The sequence below is a fragment of the Falco rusticolus genome, chromosome 11 (assembly GCF_015220075.1).
Source record: "Falco rusticolus isolate bFalRus1 chromosome 11, bFalRus1.pri, whole genome shotgun sequence".
NCBI classification, from domain to species: domain Eukaryota; kingdom Metazoa; phylum Chordata; class Aves; order Falconiformes; family Falconidae; genus Falco; species Falco rusticolus.
This window is the reverse complement of record NC_051197.1, coordinates 22,065,275-22,083,597: the sequence shown is the minus strand read 5'-3', so window position 1 is coordinate 22,083,597 and position 18,323 is coordinate 22,065,275. Positions and strand designations below refer to the sequence as shown.

Sequence of the window (18,323 nt, the reverse complement as noted above, 5' to 3'; positions counted from 1 at the left end):
ATACTTTTAAAAATATGTATAATTTAATCTAGATGACACTTATTTTATTCTTGCCTCTTTGTGGTAAAAGTTCTCACTATAGCTACAAAGTCACTTGCTCTACAAAAGCTACCTGAACATTCAGTACTTCTCATCTGTAAAAAAAATGTGGGTTTCTGCCAATGAGAGAACTGATAAGATTTCTAATTTTATTTCTGTTTACAAAAACCTATTTGACAATGGGCACACCCTAGCTTATCTCTGGTTAGTCTTATGAATTCCTTATACTGAAATATTACATAAATGCCTACTAGAAATAAAAATCATGCTCTTCATACTAAGCAAAATATCTAAATCACAGTTCTGTCCCTCCCAAGGTGCTTGCAAGGAAACACATGCTATATAGCATGTCCTGAAGAACAGTCAGCATCTACTACAAGCATCAGAGTAGATTGCACTGCCTAACAGCCTTTTTTGAGCCCACTGATAACAGTGCTGAACGGATCTTTCTCTCTTTACCTCAAAGAAACTAGTACCAAATCATTTATGACTTCAAGGTCTTGCTCCCGATAGTCCTCTGTTAGCCCTGTTCCCCAATTTTTGTACTGTCATGTAGCTACGGAATTTAAAACAATAACATGGTATAAATGACTCACAACTAAGCATTGACATAAGCACATTCTATTGCCTGACATTTAACTACCTAACCAGGAAAAAAAGTAAAGCAACAAAAAGTGCATTTAGAGAGTGTTTTTCTTTAACAGGTTCAGAATATGTCCCAGTCTATTGAAGTTTTAAATCTACGGACTCAGAGGGATTTCCAATATGTTTTAAAAATGGAAACACAAATGAAAGGGCTGAAGGCCAAGTTTCGGCAAATTGAAGACGATCGGAAGACATTAATGACAAAGCATTTTCAAGTAGGTTTTATTTTAACAATAACTTCGAAAGCCTGCTGGAAGCAATGTACTAAGCAGCAATGCATGGACTGCTAAGATCTCAGCTTGAAATGCTCATACAAGAGCAACATTAAAAAAGAAAAGCATAATAAATCTTCCTTTATGATGATAATCTTTTGCTCTGTTCAATTTAATTGTAATAGGGAGTAACTATTCATTATTAAGTCATTAGAAAAATGTCACTAAACGGATTTCTGTTTTTTCTGTATCAATGTGCATGTCATACTAAGAAATTTATATTCATTCAAGCACCAGTGATAAATAGGGAAATCCAATGGAATTAATAGCAAGCAACTAGAGACTTCTGCACTTTTACTGTTGCTTGACATTTACTGCAGTTGAAGGGAAGAAACCCTATAATAAATCAGGTTATTGTAATTTTTATCCAGTACAATTAAGATCTAATTTCATGTCTGAAGGTTTGCTATTTTGAATTTGGGATGGGGAGGAGGGCAATCACTCCCAGTCACATTTGTGTGATTAAAAAAAGACTTCCAAGGAATTTTAATGACAAGAAAAAACACAAGCTAATCTTTTTGTAAGGAGGAAGGGTTGCAGAGATTACAAAATAGCATTGTGTATTCTGAAAAAGCTGTCTGAAGTATTCTTAAGGAAAAAATGTTAGTTCTTTAAATATGGTCTGATAAATTGATATTTCAAGACTGTAAGACAGCAAAATAGGATCTAGAAAATACATTACATTGTTAACCAAATATGTATTTTTAACGTTTTTATGAAACTTCATGTAAAATGGACTTAATTTTCTAAGTGGTGTTAAATGTAGATACCTAAATAGTTACATTGCTAAGGGGTCTAATTTATTTTTCAGACACAGAATATCTAATGGATCTTGACAGTATCAGGAATTAAGTACACTAATGATCTGACTACCAAACTTTATTTTTTATGATGTCATTCTTGGGTTAGAGTTTGAGCACATACTTGCATTTTTTTTTCAGATAGTAAGAAATGTCTCCATCTTTCTTCTCTGCATCATTCATTACTACAATAACAACACATACATATAATGCCATATGTATATGCCAATCTGTATTCTCATTATACTTTTCCTTGGGAACAAAATACAAAACTTGAATGTTTGACACAATGTCAGAGGTAGCAGATTTTTGCAGTACTTGAGCCATTTAAATATTTGATATATGTATTGGCCAGTCATTTAACTTCAGTTTGACAGTTTGCCAGGATTATAAAACAGATTTCCAGTCAATCAAGTTATAGAGTAATTTAAAAGGTTAACATAATACAATATGCTGCTGGCTTTCTGAAATTTGATCTACCAAAATTCCAGTGCTTTGTCTTTCCTGAGACAAAGAAATTCATTCTGGATATAGCATAACCCTTCATATCAGCAGGCACAAAGCGCCAGAATATGTCTACCATCTATCTGTGTTGCAATACAAATTATTTCTTGTACCACTCATCAAAGCCACAAGCTAGGATTATCAGCAGAAACCAATAAATTTATTTTCTTTATCATGAAAATACCAAAACCATCTTTATATCATTTACTGAAGTGAGATATTCTAATGCTGTGGCTGCATGCTGATGAGAACCAAAGAGTCCAAATTTGACCCAGACCACACTTGCGCATATTTTGCAAGTCATACATTCGTATATGTCATAGTTCAGTTAAATCAGCATTTAGGCCAGGCTTTATATACCTGTTTGCTACAAAAAGTTACAGCATTTTGCTCAAATGATACCTCATCTGGCATAAATCCTATCAGAAGTTACCTTCGCTAATTCTCTTAAACGCATTTTATCTTTCTGAGGTTTTACAAGCTTTGCTTTTTTTTCCATCATGGTTTACCCATGACTTTTGGCAGACCACTGCCACACAGAGTCAAAGCCTAAGTTCGTAATTTCAAAGGGAAATTTCAAAACAGAAAATTTGGCTTCTGGAGCTCTGCTTTCTGTGTCACAACGCCTGCTCTCCTTGTGATCAAGGAAAAATAACTACTCATTTTAACAGGCATAAAGTAGGCTAAAGTTAAGTTTTTAATAAAAACAGTCAAATAAAAATAGTTTTGACAAGACTCTCCACTTCTTTCTGCCTGCTTCAGTAATTCGCCTACTATAATGTAATTGGATGCCCCCTTGAAAACAGAACCAATAGAACTCCTAATATTCTCATATCCATTTATAATGATGTATCTGCTTATAATTTAAAATGCAATTTTCTAGCTATTAAGTGACCTGTGTGCAAAATACACTTCCTAACACCACATATAAGTCTTTACTTTGAGTAAATAACAATTCCAATATGAAAGCAATTGTTAAAAAAACATGGGTATATTAGCTAGGTGATAAAGAGATACTCTCAAGCTGCCTTAGAACATGTTCAAGAGGCAAAAACTCAGAGGCTGACTGCCTATCAGCTTCTTTTACATCTCCTTAACAAAAAATGCATTTGGCATCATCATGTTTTTTATTTAGGAAATGTCCCACCCTGTTTCTTGGACCCATTAATACAAGTGATGTTACAAACTACGTGCGTGTCTTTGCACACCTCAGTTACTACACTAACCTCCAACCACATTTGCTTCTGCACCTCTTTCTTGCACTTGGGCTTCTATTTAGTTCTCTTCTGCTTTCCCTTTTAACCTGCTGACTGCTCCAGCTATTGATTTTTATTAACCCCTTAAATAGCATCTCCCTGTGTGTCCTCATCTGTTTTCATTTCTATTACCAGCTAATGCTAGGTACCTAACAAATCTTGGTTTCCGTCCTTTGCCTTGTTTTGTCCAGGCTTGAATTTCCTCACATCTCTCTGGCATTTGCTCATGGAAGTACTGCTTTATCCTCAAATTATAAAAAGATATGCAAATATATATATATATACACACACACAGATGATACATCAGAGACAAACCTTTCAGCTATTCAATAAAGCAAAACCTTTTGACTGCAAGTATTCTCTGAGGTTTTCTGTAGAATAATGACCAAACAATAAACAACCTAAAACAATTAGTTTAAGTTTAATAAAGCCCCTATGATTAGTGCATTTAAAAGAATAATGAAGAAATGAAAGATAAGCAGCCAATATAGGTCACAAACTGAGACAAATTCTCGAAGTATGAAACTCAGCAGAAGTCTGAGAAAGGGGCAATCTGAGAGTCTAAAGTGGAGACTTATTTTATCTAATCAATGTTTAAGAATAGGATTGGCAACTCAACAACTGCACATGGATAAAAAAACAATTTGTGATAGTCCAGAAGAGAGATCAACTGAGGAAGTTCAAAGGCACATAGTGATATAGCAGGATGACAAATACAAACCACAGTTGAAAGCCATGGATTTTTTACTTCAGAAGAAAGAGTTCTGCGGCCAGAACAGAACTAAACAGTGTTTAACAGCCATTGAGGAAAAAATGAATTCAGTATTTCTAAGGAGTGAAATAGAAATTAGCAGCTCACCAACTATGACAGCACTGTAAAACAGCCATGACCTCCTTGAACATCCCTGTGTGTTCAGGCCTAAATCACTTTCTCTCAAGAAAGACACATTTAGCGGGGGTTTATATCTTCTGGATGGAAAGTCAGACCTTCAGCGGGTTCGGTTCAGATCACTTGAAGGTAATGGTGTACTTTCAGTAGAAAAATTATTCTCTCATGCATTTTATCTAGAGCTTACTACCATTAAGTCTGAAGTTTCTAAGACTTTCACAACACACTAATAATAGGTCTGCAACCCAAAATCAATAATCATTTTCAGGTCATTTTAATAATCAGACATGAATATTATATTAAAGGGAATTAGGGGATTGAACTCCTTTGAACTGCTCTAATGTACATTTGATTGCCTTTAACAGGAGTTGAAAGAAAAGATGGATGAGCTTCTGCCACTGATCCCAGTTCTGGAACAATACAAAACTGATGCCAAATTAATCACCCAGTTCAAGGAGGAAATTAGGAATCTGTCTACTGTCCTCACTGGGATTCAGGAAGAAATTGGTGCTTATGACTATGAGGAACTACACCAGCGTGTACTCAGTTTAGAAACGAGGCTTCGAGACTGCATGAAAAAGCTCAGTAAGTCAACAATTTCATGGGAAATTTGGTCTCTTGGCTATACATTTTTAGTTGTTTCTCTAGAAAGATGAAGTTTTCCTTTTTTCTTGTCTGATGAAAGACTGCATTACATTCTGATCTGTGCTACCCTAATAAATGTCAAAAGTAACTCAACCTAAGGTCAGTCATATTATTCTAAGTTTGCACCAGTGTATCTTATATAATGAGCTGCCCTACCGTATACAGAAGGAATTAAGATGAAAAATTGTAACAGACAGCAATTTTAAAATCTAAGAGATTTACAAATGGTTGGAAAGCTACAAATATTCTTTCCAAAAAAAGCTCACACAGGCATTGCTACTTGGGTCATCTTTGGGATGTCAGTGTGAAAAAAAAAATTGGGGGGAAGTAGACTGGAATCAGAATTGAGATGTCCACATCATCTTGCTATGACACCTGAGAGGCCACACATGACTGTACTATCTTTAGACCTGTAATATTAGCATTGAGATGTGCCATTCTCCAATTTGCAATACAACATAATTAAGCCTTACACCTAATTTAAGGGAACAGAGCATGATTTTTGTAATAAGCACAGCAACAATCCGTTGTGAGCAGTGCACTAGGTTTACATCAGGCAGCCTCCATCTTGGTTGCTCACATGCTGATTTTAGTTAGAAAAAGTCAGATGCTGAGCAGCTCTGAGAATCGGCACTAGCTCAGTATTAGCTGCCAAAACTAAAAGCCTGAAGTATCATTATCAAGTGCCAGCCTTAACTTCCGTTACCCAAAGAGGGATAATTAGTACTTTCCTGCTTTACACTCAGAATGCAGTCATCCCCCCTCCCCAACCTATCCATGCATTCTAAGACTCCTGAATGGATCACTATTGCGATCTGGATTGATATAGCAAACAATCCAGCCCCTCTATGAGAAATAAACGCTTTATAAGTTAACACTAAACATGAATAAACTAGAAATTCCAATGTTAAGTCCTGTGATCGGTATCTGTTATCAACTGTGGGATGTTTACTTTTAAATGCCATGAAATATGTTATCAACGTCATAGGCAGTGCCTATTTTTGTGAGACAATAGAATGAGAAAAATGTAGGTTAGGTTAGCCTCTTAAATTATTTATTTTCTATTTCTTTACACTAGAAATAACACAATGATGATGGTCTAAAATACATGAAAGACTTCTTCAACAGAAATTTCTTAAGATCCTATTTTCTACTCAGTACATACACATAATAGCACGTTACTGCATTGAAGGAGGCAGACAGGAAAATGACAGCATTGCAATACCACAGCAAGCAGAAACTTCATATAAATAAACAGTATTTTCTGATAGTGAGTGTTCCAGTAACTTATTAGACGCTAAAGGATCATCAACTTATTTTTAACGAGTATCTTATTTTCTTTGCTTTTATGGCATATTCTTGTAACATGATTAGTGAAGTGACTACAGTATAAGATACGTTTTATACATCAGAATAACGGATGTGTATTCACAGGGGTTATTTCTGTATTTTTTCATCCATTTCTCCTCCTATCTATCCTGAATTTCTGCAACACATTACGTTTCTTTTGATGTACTAATGGAAAAAAAAAATGTTATTAAATTATGCATATTAACAATAGGGAGAAAATTTTTCTATGAAATACATTATTAAAACATACCCATTATTAAAAGGGGGTTGGCTTCTCAAACTGTAATACCGATTTATTCATCCTTATTGGCATTATTTCCTGGCCTTAGATGCTTAAATGACTTTTATGCTCACCTACTAATGGACTGGCTGTATTTCTGGCCTACCCCTCAGTGCCTTTAAAGTAAAAAATAGTTCAGTTAGGCTTACCATAACTCCTGAACGCCAGTACTGTGTTCAGACCAGCAAGCATAAAGGAGAACAGCTTTCATGCCTACACCTTCTTCCCAGCCACATTCACCACACTAGAGATGATCCAGCTGTGACTGTGCCAATCTGATGGCCAGAAGCCTATGGCAGCAGAAGGCAGACTGGCCCTAATGTGCCACAGGATCTGGCTTGAATCTTCACAGATTTTGTTGCATTTCACAATATAATTATCTAACCAGCGTGTGTAATAGCTATTTTTCGTTCTTCTCCCTAGCAGGTGTTTTTCAGCAATATAATGCATTATTCATATTGTCCTGGCCACTTCAAAGGGATCTTCCATCTGCACTGGCAACACTTCCAATATTCATTAACATACAGTAAGCCGTTGTCTTACTTTCACTGAGGTTTAATGATTACCACAGCAGTTGTGATGACTGAAACGTTGCTTCTTCCTCTTTGGAATAAGAAAATTCAGGCTGAAGCTGCTGAGAAGTTTGTCCACAAAACTTCGAAAGGGTGCATGGAATTAAACATGTAGGAAAAGAGTGCATATGATTGCACATAGCACAAATTCACATGGGTCCTTTGCTGGCAGTCATGTAAGGCATGTGCATTTGTAACAGAATGCAGGTTGCACAGTATGCTTGGGACCCTCCTATTCTTGTCATAATGTGTTTATGAAATAGGAAAATAATATATAAGTAGGATTCATAGAAGCCAATACTCTGCCAAATGGTGTTTATTAAATATGAAGAAATGATTAAGAGTAGATACACAGTGTATCCATTTGTAGTTACATCTGATTATAACGTAGAGTCTAAGCAATATTTCACAGTAATATTTTTGGTTAGAAATTCAAAAGTGGAATATTCTATGTATCCAAGGAAATACTGTTACATCAGTGGCTGAAGAGGCATTAGTGCAGGCATGAGATCACTTTGTTGACTGCAGTGGTACTTGTACTTCCAAAACATCCTTCCCTTTGGGATTTGAAGAACTTTACAACAGCATTTAGTACAAAACTGTGCAATAGAGATATATATTGTTATCCCCATTTTGTAAATGAAGGAACAAGCAGCCCAGGAGGATAAATGACTTTCCCAAAGATTACTGACAAGTCACTGCACACATGCAAAAGACTCTAGAGGCTTCCTCTCAAGCAGGCTTTAATAACTAAACTATAGTGCCTCCTGGATTTGTATTATGCAAGATAACAGACACACACCTGTTAAGTAAGAACTGATAAGAACTAATTCTTCATTCCCTCACATTACAATGTTATGACAAATTTGACCATAACCAGAAAAGTGCAAGTAGCAAAACACTTGGAAGTCATTTGCGCAAACCACATTTTACCCTATTTATTACCTACAACAATAGAATAATGATGCTTACGAAACCTTCAAGAGACTGTTTTGATTTCATTTCCTCTGTAAGTCCTATAAATCATACACTCACTTGGTGTATACATATCGGCTAACCAATATTCAATTGCATCACAGAGACTGGGACTATCAACTACCTATTCCTAGCTATCTTCAAACAGCTCCTATCCAATTGGTCTATCACAAACCTTCCCCTAGTATTTGCTCACATTTGAAACAGCTTGCCAGATGTGTTCTTCCCCATAGACTTTCCCAGCCTACAGGGATAGTACGTCTACTTTCTTTTTTTAATGGTCACTTTGTGCTCAACTTCTTCCTTAATATAAATAATACATCACAAATTTGCAGGGGTCCACAGTACAAAACTGTTACAAGAGATGAATCAAACCATAAATACCCAGATTGCGCATGATATAGATATTCCTCATACAGTTCAATTTAGGATGGATAAACACTCAGACGTTTGATTTTCCAATTGTTACAATCAGTTATAGTTGGGATTTTCTAATGCAAGCAGCTGCTTCTTTCAAAGTCAAGGGAAAGAGACTGAGTGCTTCTAAAAAACCCACTCTCTTCCTGCGTAACCCCATCTGAACCTCTTAGTGGTGGAAAAAATGCCTAGAAATATCACTTTTTTCTTTTTCCTTACTGTTCCTGAACTTCCTGACATTTGCTAGTATGGAGATGTATTTGACCTACCTTCTCACTAGCATATGGTCCTTCTGTCAGGGGATTAAAGAGCAGGGGTTTGCTATAAAGCAAAGTTTTCAAAGAGTAAAAAAAAAAAAAAAAAAAAAAAAAAACCCAACACTTTCCCACCATCACAAGAGTTATTTCCACATCCTCATTTGTTCCTTTCTGCTGGAAAAAGAAAGAAGAAAAAAAAAAAAAAAGAGAGAGAAAAAAAAGTGGTTTTGCCCTCCTCTCAGCCACCCACTGTTACGGAAAATTCATAGCCCAGACATGTTTCCATTTCACATGACATTTGTCTATATTCTATTTCCCTACAAACAAAATGAACTAAAGTCTCAACTGGAAATAATTGGAATTTTTTTAATTTCAGACTCCCAGACTTGCCATGCCACAGAAGTGTTCAGTAAATGATACTGCCTTTCAGCGTATTAGTATCACCATTCCCTAGCAACAAACCTCATCATGCAAAGCCAATTTAATATAGCCAGATGAACAATTGTAAGGTTCATTCTGCAGCTAAGAATATAGGCTGGGATTAGATCAACACATTTACACTTCAGTAGATAAGAACTGTTTCCAATTCTGGTGCAGGAGTGAGGAAAATTTCTTGCACTGAGTGCAAAGTTGGAAGTGCTTACAACCAACACAGAAAACTCCCCTTGCTTTGTCAGTGAACTGTTAAACGTTATATTGAGCTTTACCTCTTGAAGGAGTTGTCATTCATTTAACTTCTCTATCAAATGCAAGATCAGGCCAGGGCAAGCTATAAGGGGAATTGTCTTTATGAAGTCATTGTTGCTAATTATTTCAGTGTTAAGCAGATTGATAAATTTCATATTGTAGTAACTTGTCATCAAAATGCTGTGATATTCATTGGGAATAAATTATTTAATTGTATAAGTCAATAATACTTCAGCACAGACTGCACACTTGCTACTTTATAATGGACAAAACACAAATGATCTTGATCCTGCTGATTTTTATAGGTCTGCTGTAACAAATGGGAAGACACATATAAAGGTAGGGCTCCAAAAGACAGAACTGGAAAAAACAATGACACCTTTCTCTTGAAGACTGAGAAATTAGTTTTAATGTTTTCTTCATTGCATTCCCTTGATTATCTTGGCTTCTGATCAAATATTGGAAGTAACACTGTATTAGAGGAGTGTCTGAAGGTTTGGCAGAATAAAGTGTGAACTAAATTTCAGAGGGATTTCAATGAGAAGGGGAGGACAATCTGGCCTCAACTACGTTTTCCTAGTTTCACATTTCCCTGCATCATGAGTCAGCAATACATTCACCGTATTCACAAGACCAGTATTTAGCAAGCCAGTTGTTTTGTGGAATACTTGGAACAACTTCTACAAAAGTTACTTGTGCGGCCTTAAACAGGACAAAACAGCATTAGCTGATTTATCAAGTTGACCATTCGGCCAAGACTTGCTTTGGGGCCTTGTCATGTTCTTTCAAGCAGTCTTTCTGAACTGAGAGGACTCAATTATAAGGGGTTCCAGTCTGTATGTGTCTGGAAGCAATGGTTTGACTTCTGACTACCCAAAAGAGAGATGACGTCCATGTACTTGGCCCTGAACTTTTTTCAAATTAACAGAAAAGTGAGATTCTGAAACAATCTGCAGTTGGAATAAGGGTAAGGGTAAGCAAGTGCAAATAATATTTCCCTGTTTCTAAAAATCATATTAATAATTTTGTAAAAAGGTTGTTGCAATAGCAGGGCACTAGACTTACATGACTAGAATTTGGTGGAGACTTCATATATTAAGCTCCTGTGCCTAAGGATCTCCCAGCTATAAGGAGGCTGTCACAAGACAGAGGATGGCACTGACAGCTCTGTTGCTTCCTTCTTACTGCCTACTCTGTCAGCAAGTAGGCCAACAGACCCCAGGTACTGCTGAGATTTACAGCAGAAATCTGTTGATGGGATATCAATTATCACTACAATGAGAATGGCTTACCGTATACGGAAAAAATACTGTGCGTACTACTACTTAGTTTTTAAATAGGAGTTCCATCAAATTATATCACAAATAGGCAGATTTATGGGTTCATGAACAAGAAAAAGAGAAGAGGGGACATAATGTAGGCAGGAGGGAAAAAATTCCTCGTGCCTCTTACAAGAGTATTCTGTTACATGAAAAGAGAAGCTTTGTCACATTTTCAGTCAGCTGCCCCTCAGCTAAACAGCGACTCTCCCAACAGGCTTTCTTGAGTCACTACATGCTCTCTGGAAATGGAAATTTTAATCACATAAACATACCCTGACTCAAACTGCTGATCATTTAGTGGCTGAACTACGTCATCTCTTTTTTCACCGAAACAGTAGTAATCTCAATACCTTTTGAAAGATCATTCTCTAAAAGCATCTGAACACCCATCACAGGGGAAAATGCCTCAGTTCATATAGTTTAAACCAAATCAAGACTGAAGAGATTTATTAGTTGTTAACAACATGTTAACTGGCAATCAGCATAGCATACATTCAGGATCAATGCAAGTAATATAACAGACAAACCACAGTACCAGACACATAAGTAACATTAACCTACAAATTTCTGAACACACTTCTCTAGCTAGATTCAAAAAGATCCAGTCACGCATGGTGCACCACACATGAAACACCCATGGAGTTATGTGAGCACATACCCCACAACAGCTGGGATGGGCTACAAGCACACCCCCTAGTTTACACCTCTCCTGCTGGGGATGTGGGCCTTGAGCTTGGATGTGTGCCCATGTTACTCCCCACAATCTACTAACACACATGCTGGTGAAAAGCCTGCGAGTTCACATGCACCTTCTGTGCCTGTGGGACCTGAAAACGAAATTTCATTTTTGATTCCACATTTACCTTCCTGAATATTTTTTTAAATAGAAGAAACAGTGTTTCAGAATTCTGACTTCTTTGCTTAAGTTTTCCTACTAATTTTAATACTGTGCTTTAAAGGGACCAATTAGTATACCCTTTAACTCATACATTCACTGTATTTTAATTATCTTAAAAACTACAAATCCAGGAGTAATTATTTTTCCCCCAATTTCCTTCTACTCATTATTACTTTTCTGATAATTTTATTCCAAATTGCAAATTAAACCCCTCTGAAGGCTTAACTCATGCCCATTTCTGAGACTATTTACTAACATACCACCTAAAAATAAAAGCCTTCACTTGATAGTCCTCTACTTTCCAAGCTAATAGCAGTTCATTGCTGTAGAAAAACATCACTCGGCATACAATACTATCAGCCTATATACAAAAATGCCAGAATAAAAAACATGTACTACAATAACCAACTGTAGGAAACGTATAAGATTCCTTAAAATGGGAAATTCCAAAATATCTTCAAAAGACCGTACGATACATAATTGAGATATGTATATAATAACGCCTTTGAACTGACCCAGAAAAAGGACACAGCCCGCCTTGCTCATTGAGGTCTCAGCATGTTGTCAGTTATCCTCATTTCCATTACATCCTACTTCCCTGGCTGTGAACAAAATCCCTGTGAGCAGCCTGAGTTGTCACCACAGCATTACCTCCCTTCTAATGACTGAAACAGGCTTGCACAATACTGTCTTTCCCAGTTTGTAAAGAAGAAAATCCAGCCTTGATGTGACCTTCTTTTTCTAACTAAGTAAATTCACTCTCAACACCAGATACAGTTTGTTTTCCACATTTCCTAGATTCATAGGGTTATACAATACAGCACAACCATGTATCAAGGAGATGCACTTTTAAATTAAAAAAATAAATGAAAAGTGGCACTACTTTTTACGTTAATATGGAACATCTTTTCTTCAAAAACATGCTATTTCACCCAATCACCTACACACCACTGTGTGATATTAAGCGTCTTGTTAAACATATGAATTCCACCAGGAGCTTGTTGCTAATAGGTATGTTATTAATGTCCCCTAAAATATAGATTTTTTGATTGTTAGGAAGGTCAGCATCCAAGTTCATATTGATTCTCATTATTTCCTCCCAGACAGTCTGAGACAGCGTAATGGATTAGAAGCCAACTGATACAGCCAAGGTTGCTGAATAATTCTCATATTCAGTTTCTTAACTTTAGACAGTACTGGAACAGCTACGTATGTGTAACCACAGTCAGACACAGGCATTTGTGTACATCTATGCATTTTGCATACAAGCTCATTTTTCCTGCCTGCCCTTAACTTCCTTGTTACCCTGGTCAATGGAAAATGAAAACATCCATCAATCCTAGCCTTCAACTGAATTTTGTGAAGGCAAAAGAGAAGGAGTTTATGTCTTTTTTCATTTATTATTGTATGTTATTACCTCAGCTTAGAAGATATTTTACTAGATTGTATTTTTCTTTATGCCCAGAAAATGTAACTATGCTTTAAAATATATAAAATGAAAATATATACAATAGATTTTTATTTGTCTGTTTTTACGTAGCTTTATTACTGTGCGATATGGAAAAGTTCATATGGTGAAGTTGACAATCCATCTTCAACATAAGCCTGAATCCCCTGAAGCCACTATTTAGTTTAGAGTAATTGGTCCTGTGCTCTGACTGATGTCAAGGAGAGTTGTGTAATTATTTGCACTAATGCATTTGTTTTTCTAATTTCAGCGTGTGGCAAATTGATGAAAATTACAGGCCCCATTACAGTCAAGATATCTGGAACCCGATTTGGAGCCTGGATGACAGATCCATTAGCATCAAGAAAATAACAGAGTATGTTAAGCCACTGCATATCTTTGTGTCCTTCTGGAGTTTTCTTGCTTGATTTTAATCTTTTAAAAGTTATTTTCCCCTAGAAAGTTACATCTGCAAGCATGTTTCTTCTAATCCCATCATTTTCACTGTTAAACATCCTCAGAGGAAAAGCAAAAGTGTTTATGCAAAAATATCCATGCAAAAATATCCAAAGACTAAAGTTAGCGAAACACCTTTATGCTATTTCCTTCAACTGTTTCAGAGACAACATACACCTATCTGAACCAGCTACACAATTTTCTCCTTCCTACCTTATTTAATTGAGCTTGGGTCTTTAAGAACCCAAGTAATATAACACAAACACCAACACTTTTACCCAAGAGTACAACCCATAGGGCAGCAGTCTAAATTTGCAGGATTAGGCCCCGTATAAGCTGTATTCAGACCTTTTGCCACCTCAGATCCAAGTTATGTTATTGTTTGGATCTGCAACAGGATCTCAAATTGGCCACAGTATTAAGGAGATGCTCTCTCCGTCAAGGGCTTTGAAGTCAAAACACTAGTTTCATTTGTATGAGACCCACCAAGTTACTATTTGCATACAGAAGAAAACAAAAGGCAATAGAAAAAGCAACATAGAAATGGAAAACTTAAGATTTGCATGCAGCTCTCTCCAGCCTGCTGTGTTCATGCAGGTTTACTACTCACCCCAGGAATTTAAATTACCTTTAGAAGAGCAGCAAACTCTGCTTATCCCCATCTTGTCCTGAGGAAGTTTCTTCTGCTGTCTCAGAGTGCCAGTGGTTGCTCCAGAACCATCCCCATGGGCCCTCACCTCCACCCCTACCTGCTCCCCGCTGTGGCCCCCTCCCTGCATACCTTGCAGACTGGCAACCCTCTCCTTTGACAGCCTCCACATTCCCCCCACCACCACCCTTCTAAAGCAACACAAAGACTACCTCTGTGCATGCAAATTAGAACAAAGCATATCCCTTACAGCATCTCAACTAACAGGAAGATGGGGAGCTGAACTGTTGTTTATACAAATATTTTGTTAATGTCAATTTGGAATCAGTACAAATGTATCTCCAGAAATTATTCTGTCTTTTGATAGTCAGGATTAGATATGTCCCCTGATAAACTAAAAGGAGAAAAGGCAAAACACATGAAGGAAAAAAACAGAAGAATGAAAGTTGGCATACAGAACATTAAAAAAAAAGTATTGATTTTGTTTTCTTCTGTTTTAAGAAGATAAAATGGTTCCTAAACTTTACTGGTTTCATTGCTATTGTATTTGGTTTCTTTACTAAGAATACATTATTTTTCACCAATTAGAGGTTCAGCTGAAGAAAATTCAACCAAATTTATTCCCAAGCATAAATCTAAGCTTAGTTCACATGCCATTTCCCATCTCTGTCTTTGATTATTGCCTGGAAATATCTTTAAGCAAGCCACATATAGCAGAGACCCAAATACTGAACATTATCCAAAATCAAGTATCTCTGAAAATGCAGACACTGTAGTTAGTCTTCTTGAGAGTTCACTTGTATAGGTAAGTTTTGATTCAGAAATTCAAGAGTTCCTCATGCTTTTGTAACAGGAATGTGGACAATATCATACTTTGATATCCTGCTGCACACCTAAAAACGTTTTTCCTTCTTTTTCTGCAATGTATCCATCATGTCATATCATGATCATGTACCACAGATTGCGTTTCAGGTGTTTACTCCCAATCTTTGTTTTCTTTCCAGGTCTGGTACATGGATAGTTACACTAACAATAAAATTGTCCGTGAATATAAATCAATTGCAGACTTTGTCAGTGGGGCTGAATCAAGGACATACAACCTTCCGTTCAAATGGGCAGGAACCAACCATGTTGTCTACAACGGCTCCCTCTATTTCAACAAGTATCAGAGCAACATTATCATCAAATACAGCTTTGACACTGGGCGGGTGCTTGCACAGCGTAGCCTTGAGTATGCTGGCTTTCACAATGTCTACCCTTACACCTGGGGTGGCTTTTCTGATATTGACCTGATGGCAGATGAAATTGGGCTATGGGCTGTTATGCCACCAACCAGAATGCAGGCATATTGTCATCAGCCAGCTAAACCAGGATACACTGGAGGTGCTGAAGAGCTGGAGCACAGGCTACCCAAGAGAAGTGCTGGAGAATCCTTCATGATCTGTGGCACCTTGTATGTTACTAACTCTCACTTAACAGGAGCCAAGGGTCTACTATTCTTATTCCACAAAAAACCTCCACTTACAGTATACAGACATTCCTTTCCATAATCAGTATTTTCATATATCCATGCTTGACTACAATGCAAGAGATAGAGCTCTCTATGCCTGGAATAATGGACATCAAGTCCTGTTTAACGTCACCCTTTTCCACGTCATTAAAACTGAAGATGACACATAATTTTCTTTCCCTTCCCGTTCCCTCACCTCCCTCCCTCAAAGCAGTGTCATTTGTGATAAACTCTAAAAGTATCCATCTCTATCAGTTCCTTTTAATTTACTTTTCTTTTTTCATTAAGGAAAAGCAACATTTTCTACCATATAATGCATTTCAAATACAGCTGAGCCTGTCAAAAATTACCTGTTGGAAATAAAAGCATCTTAACTCACGATCTTATAAGGTCTGTCAAGACCTTGTCTTGAAAAGCACTAAAGAGGATTTAAGTGGCTAAAGACAGTTTTTAAAAGATTATGATCTGCCTTATTTCAGAGTCAGAGACTAATGGTGGCTTAAATGCATGAATGTCTTTTTTTACCTCATTTTTGTTTTTAATCTATTGCTCAACTTCAGGAAATATTTTGGTAGTGTCAGACATACTGCACATTGTATTTTTTTATTTATTCCAAAAGAAAGATTCAGGAGTTTAATTTACTTGGACATGGAGTATGATTCATTTTGCCATCACCCAATTTCAGATGTGGTGCTGTACAGTATGTTTTTAAATCTCTTGCAAACATTTTATCGACAGTATGTATTCTACCATTGTAACCACCATTGTGCAATTGTATCTCTTCACTTACGTGAAAGTAAACTAAGTACTATTTTTTATAAAATATGTTGAAGCTTAATTGCAGTTCTGGCTATGGGTCAATTGAAAGTGGTAAAAATCTGAGAAAAGGTAGTTATTTCCGAGAAAGACTTCTCAGGTGCATGATCCCTGTTCTCAGCTTTGCTTGGTAGACTTACTCACCATTGGCTTTTACTGGCAATTTGCAACTTTGAAAACCTCATACCAGTTCCGTCTTTACAATTGTTTGCCCTACTCAATTTTTATCTCATGCCGCTGGCTTCTCTCTCTCTCTCTCTGGATCTCTTTTCGTCTACTTTCTTTCCTTCCACCACTTTATTTCCCTTATTTATACTCACTCCCCGACCTGGGCTTTACAAGGAATAATATGAAAGAGGACTACTGCCCATGCTTCAGCCCGAGCGTCTGAGTGCATCCCATATTTGCGCTGTTCTGGGGCAGCGAGGAGTTATGTCGAGTTTGCTTTCCTAAATCTGCCCATCTTCTTACTCATAATAGAAGAACACTTACCTGTTGAGAAAGCTCTTCTCTGGGATGGCAGTAATCAGGGAGAAAATACAAATGAGAAGGTTCAAAGCATAAACGATCAGTGTGGCACCTGGTAGCCACCATATTGCTTGCCCTTGCTAGAAACCAGCCACAACACCTAGGCCAACCATTGCAAAGAGGTTTGGGGTTCCTAGCAGTAGTATTGTTATTTATGGTCAAAACCAATGCCTTTAAAAAACTCAGTATTTCTGAAAGCTATATGGCTTGCTACACTCTCATTAGAAACTGGGGGGTGGGGTGGGACAACACACGGAGGAGGATGGAGATGGACAGGGGGGACACGACCAACAACAACATATTTTATTGAGAAAGAGGAATCAGGTGTTATTTATTTATTTTGGCATAAAGGGAAAAAAGCCAACATTAAGAACTAGTGTAAGACTTTCCATTAAGCTGGGATATCACATAATGCAAAAATATAGGTATCTGAAAAAATTGTGTGAAAACTGTGTTCCTCACAAATCAGAAATTCTCTTCTTTATATCCTTTGAAATTGGACTCATAGAAAAAACAAGAACATGTATGAAAATGTTCCTATTTAAAAACAAGAAAAAAAATTAAATGCACTGACATTTTTCCAGATCCATTTTGAAGGCATTTGATTTGTTAATTCTTCCAACATACCAGCTAAGACCACCTTGAGTCTCATGATTGTTTTCATTATTATAAATATAAATGTCTATATATACATTTACAAGTTTGCTTTGCAATGTAAACCCTTGTGAAGCTGAATACAATTGCCTTATTTTCACACTGGTTGCAGAAAAGAAAACTACTTATTAGGTTCCAAGAACTGATAAAGGGGAAAACCCAAGAAATTACATTACAACATGACCAGAGAAAAGTTACTCTCCTACTTCCATTTTCCCCCTTCTGCCTAGCTGAAACGATACCGGTTACATCTTACAGTCAGTTACACAGGATTTGGAGACACTAAGTTCAGCTAAACGGACAAATTAACCACTTCAGTCCTGCAACCAGCTTTCCTGCATTGACAACAAAACCTCCTCTGTGACACATGGAAGCGTATATGACTACTCATTTAAAAAGTGATTTTATGTCACATAGGAATGTTTTATGAAAACAATGTTCAGATTTTTATCAAA

At 36.8% G+C, this 18,323-nt stretch overlaps 1 protein-coding gene and 1 long non-coding RNA gene across 2 annotated transcripts in view; one reads left to right on the top strand and one right to left on the bottom strand.

Annotated features, from left to right (window-relative positions):
• Positions 1 to 16,713, top strand: part of OLFM3 (olfactomedin 3) — a 65,939-nt gene extending 49,226 nt beyond the window's left edge. The window contains 9 exon segments of the mRNA XM_037404089.1: positions 744 to 899; positions 4,771 to 4,990; positions 13,527 to 13,614; positions 13,616 to 13,631; positions 15,365 to 15,677; positions 15,680 to 15,703; positions 15,706 to 15,771; positions 15,774 to 15,847; positions 15,849 to 16,713. Coding sequence (XP_037259986.1) covers positions 744 to 899; positions 4,771 to 4,990; positions 13,527 to 13,614; positions 13,616 to 13,631; positions 15,365 to 15,677; positions 15,680 to 15,703; positions 15,706 to 15,771; positions 15,774 to 15,847; positions 15,849 to 16,040 — 1,149 coding nt within the window. The 3' untranslated portion in view covers positions 16,041 to 16,713.
• The window catches only part of LOC119155422, a 214,201-nt gene that overhangs the window by 55,249 nt on the left and 140,629 nt on the right, over positions 1 to 18,323 (bottom strand). The gene's annotated exons all lie outside the window — the stretch shown is intronic.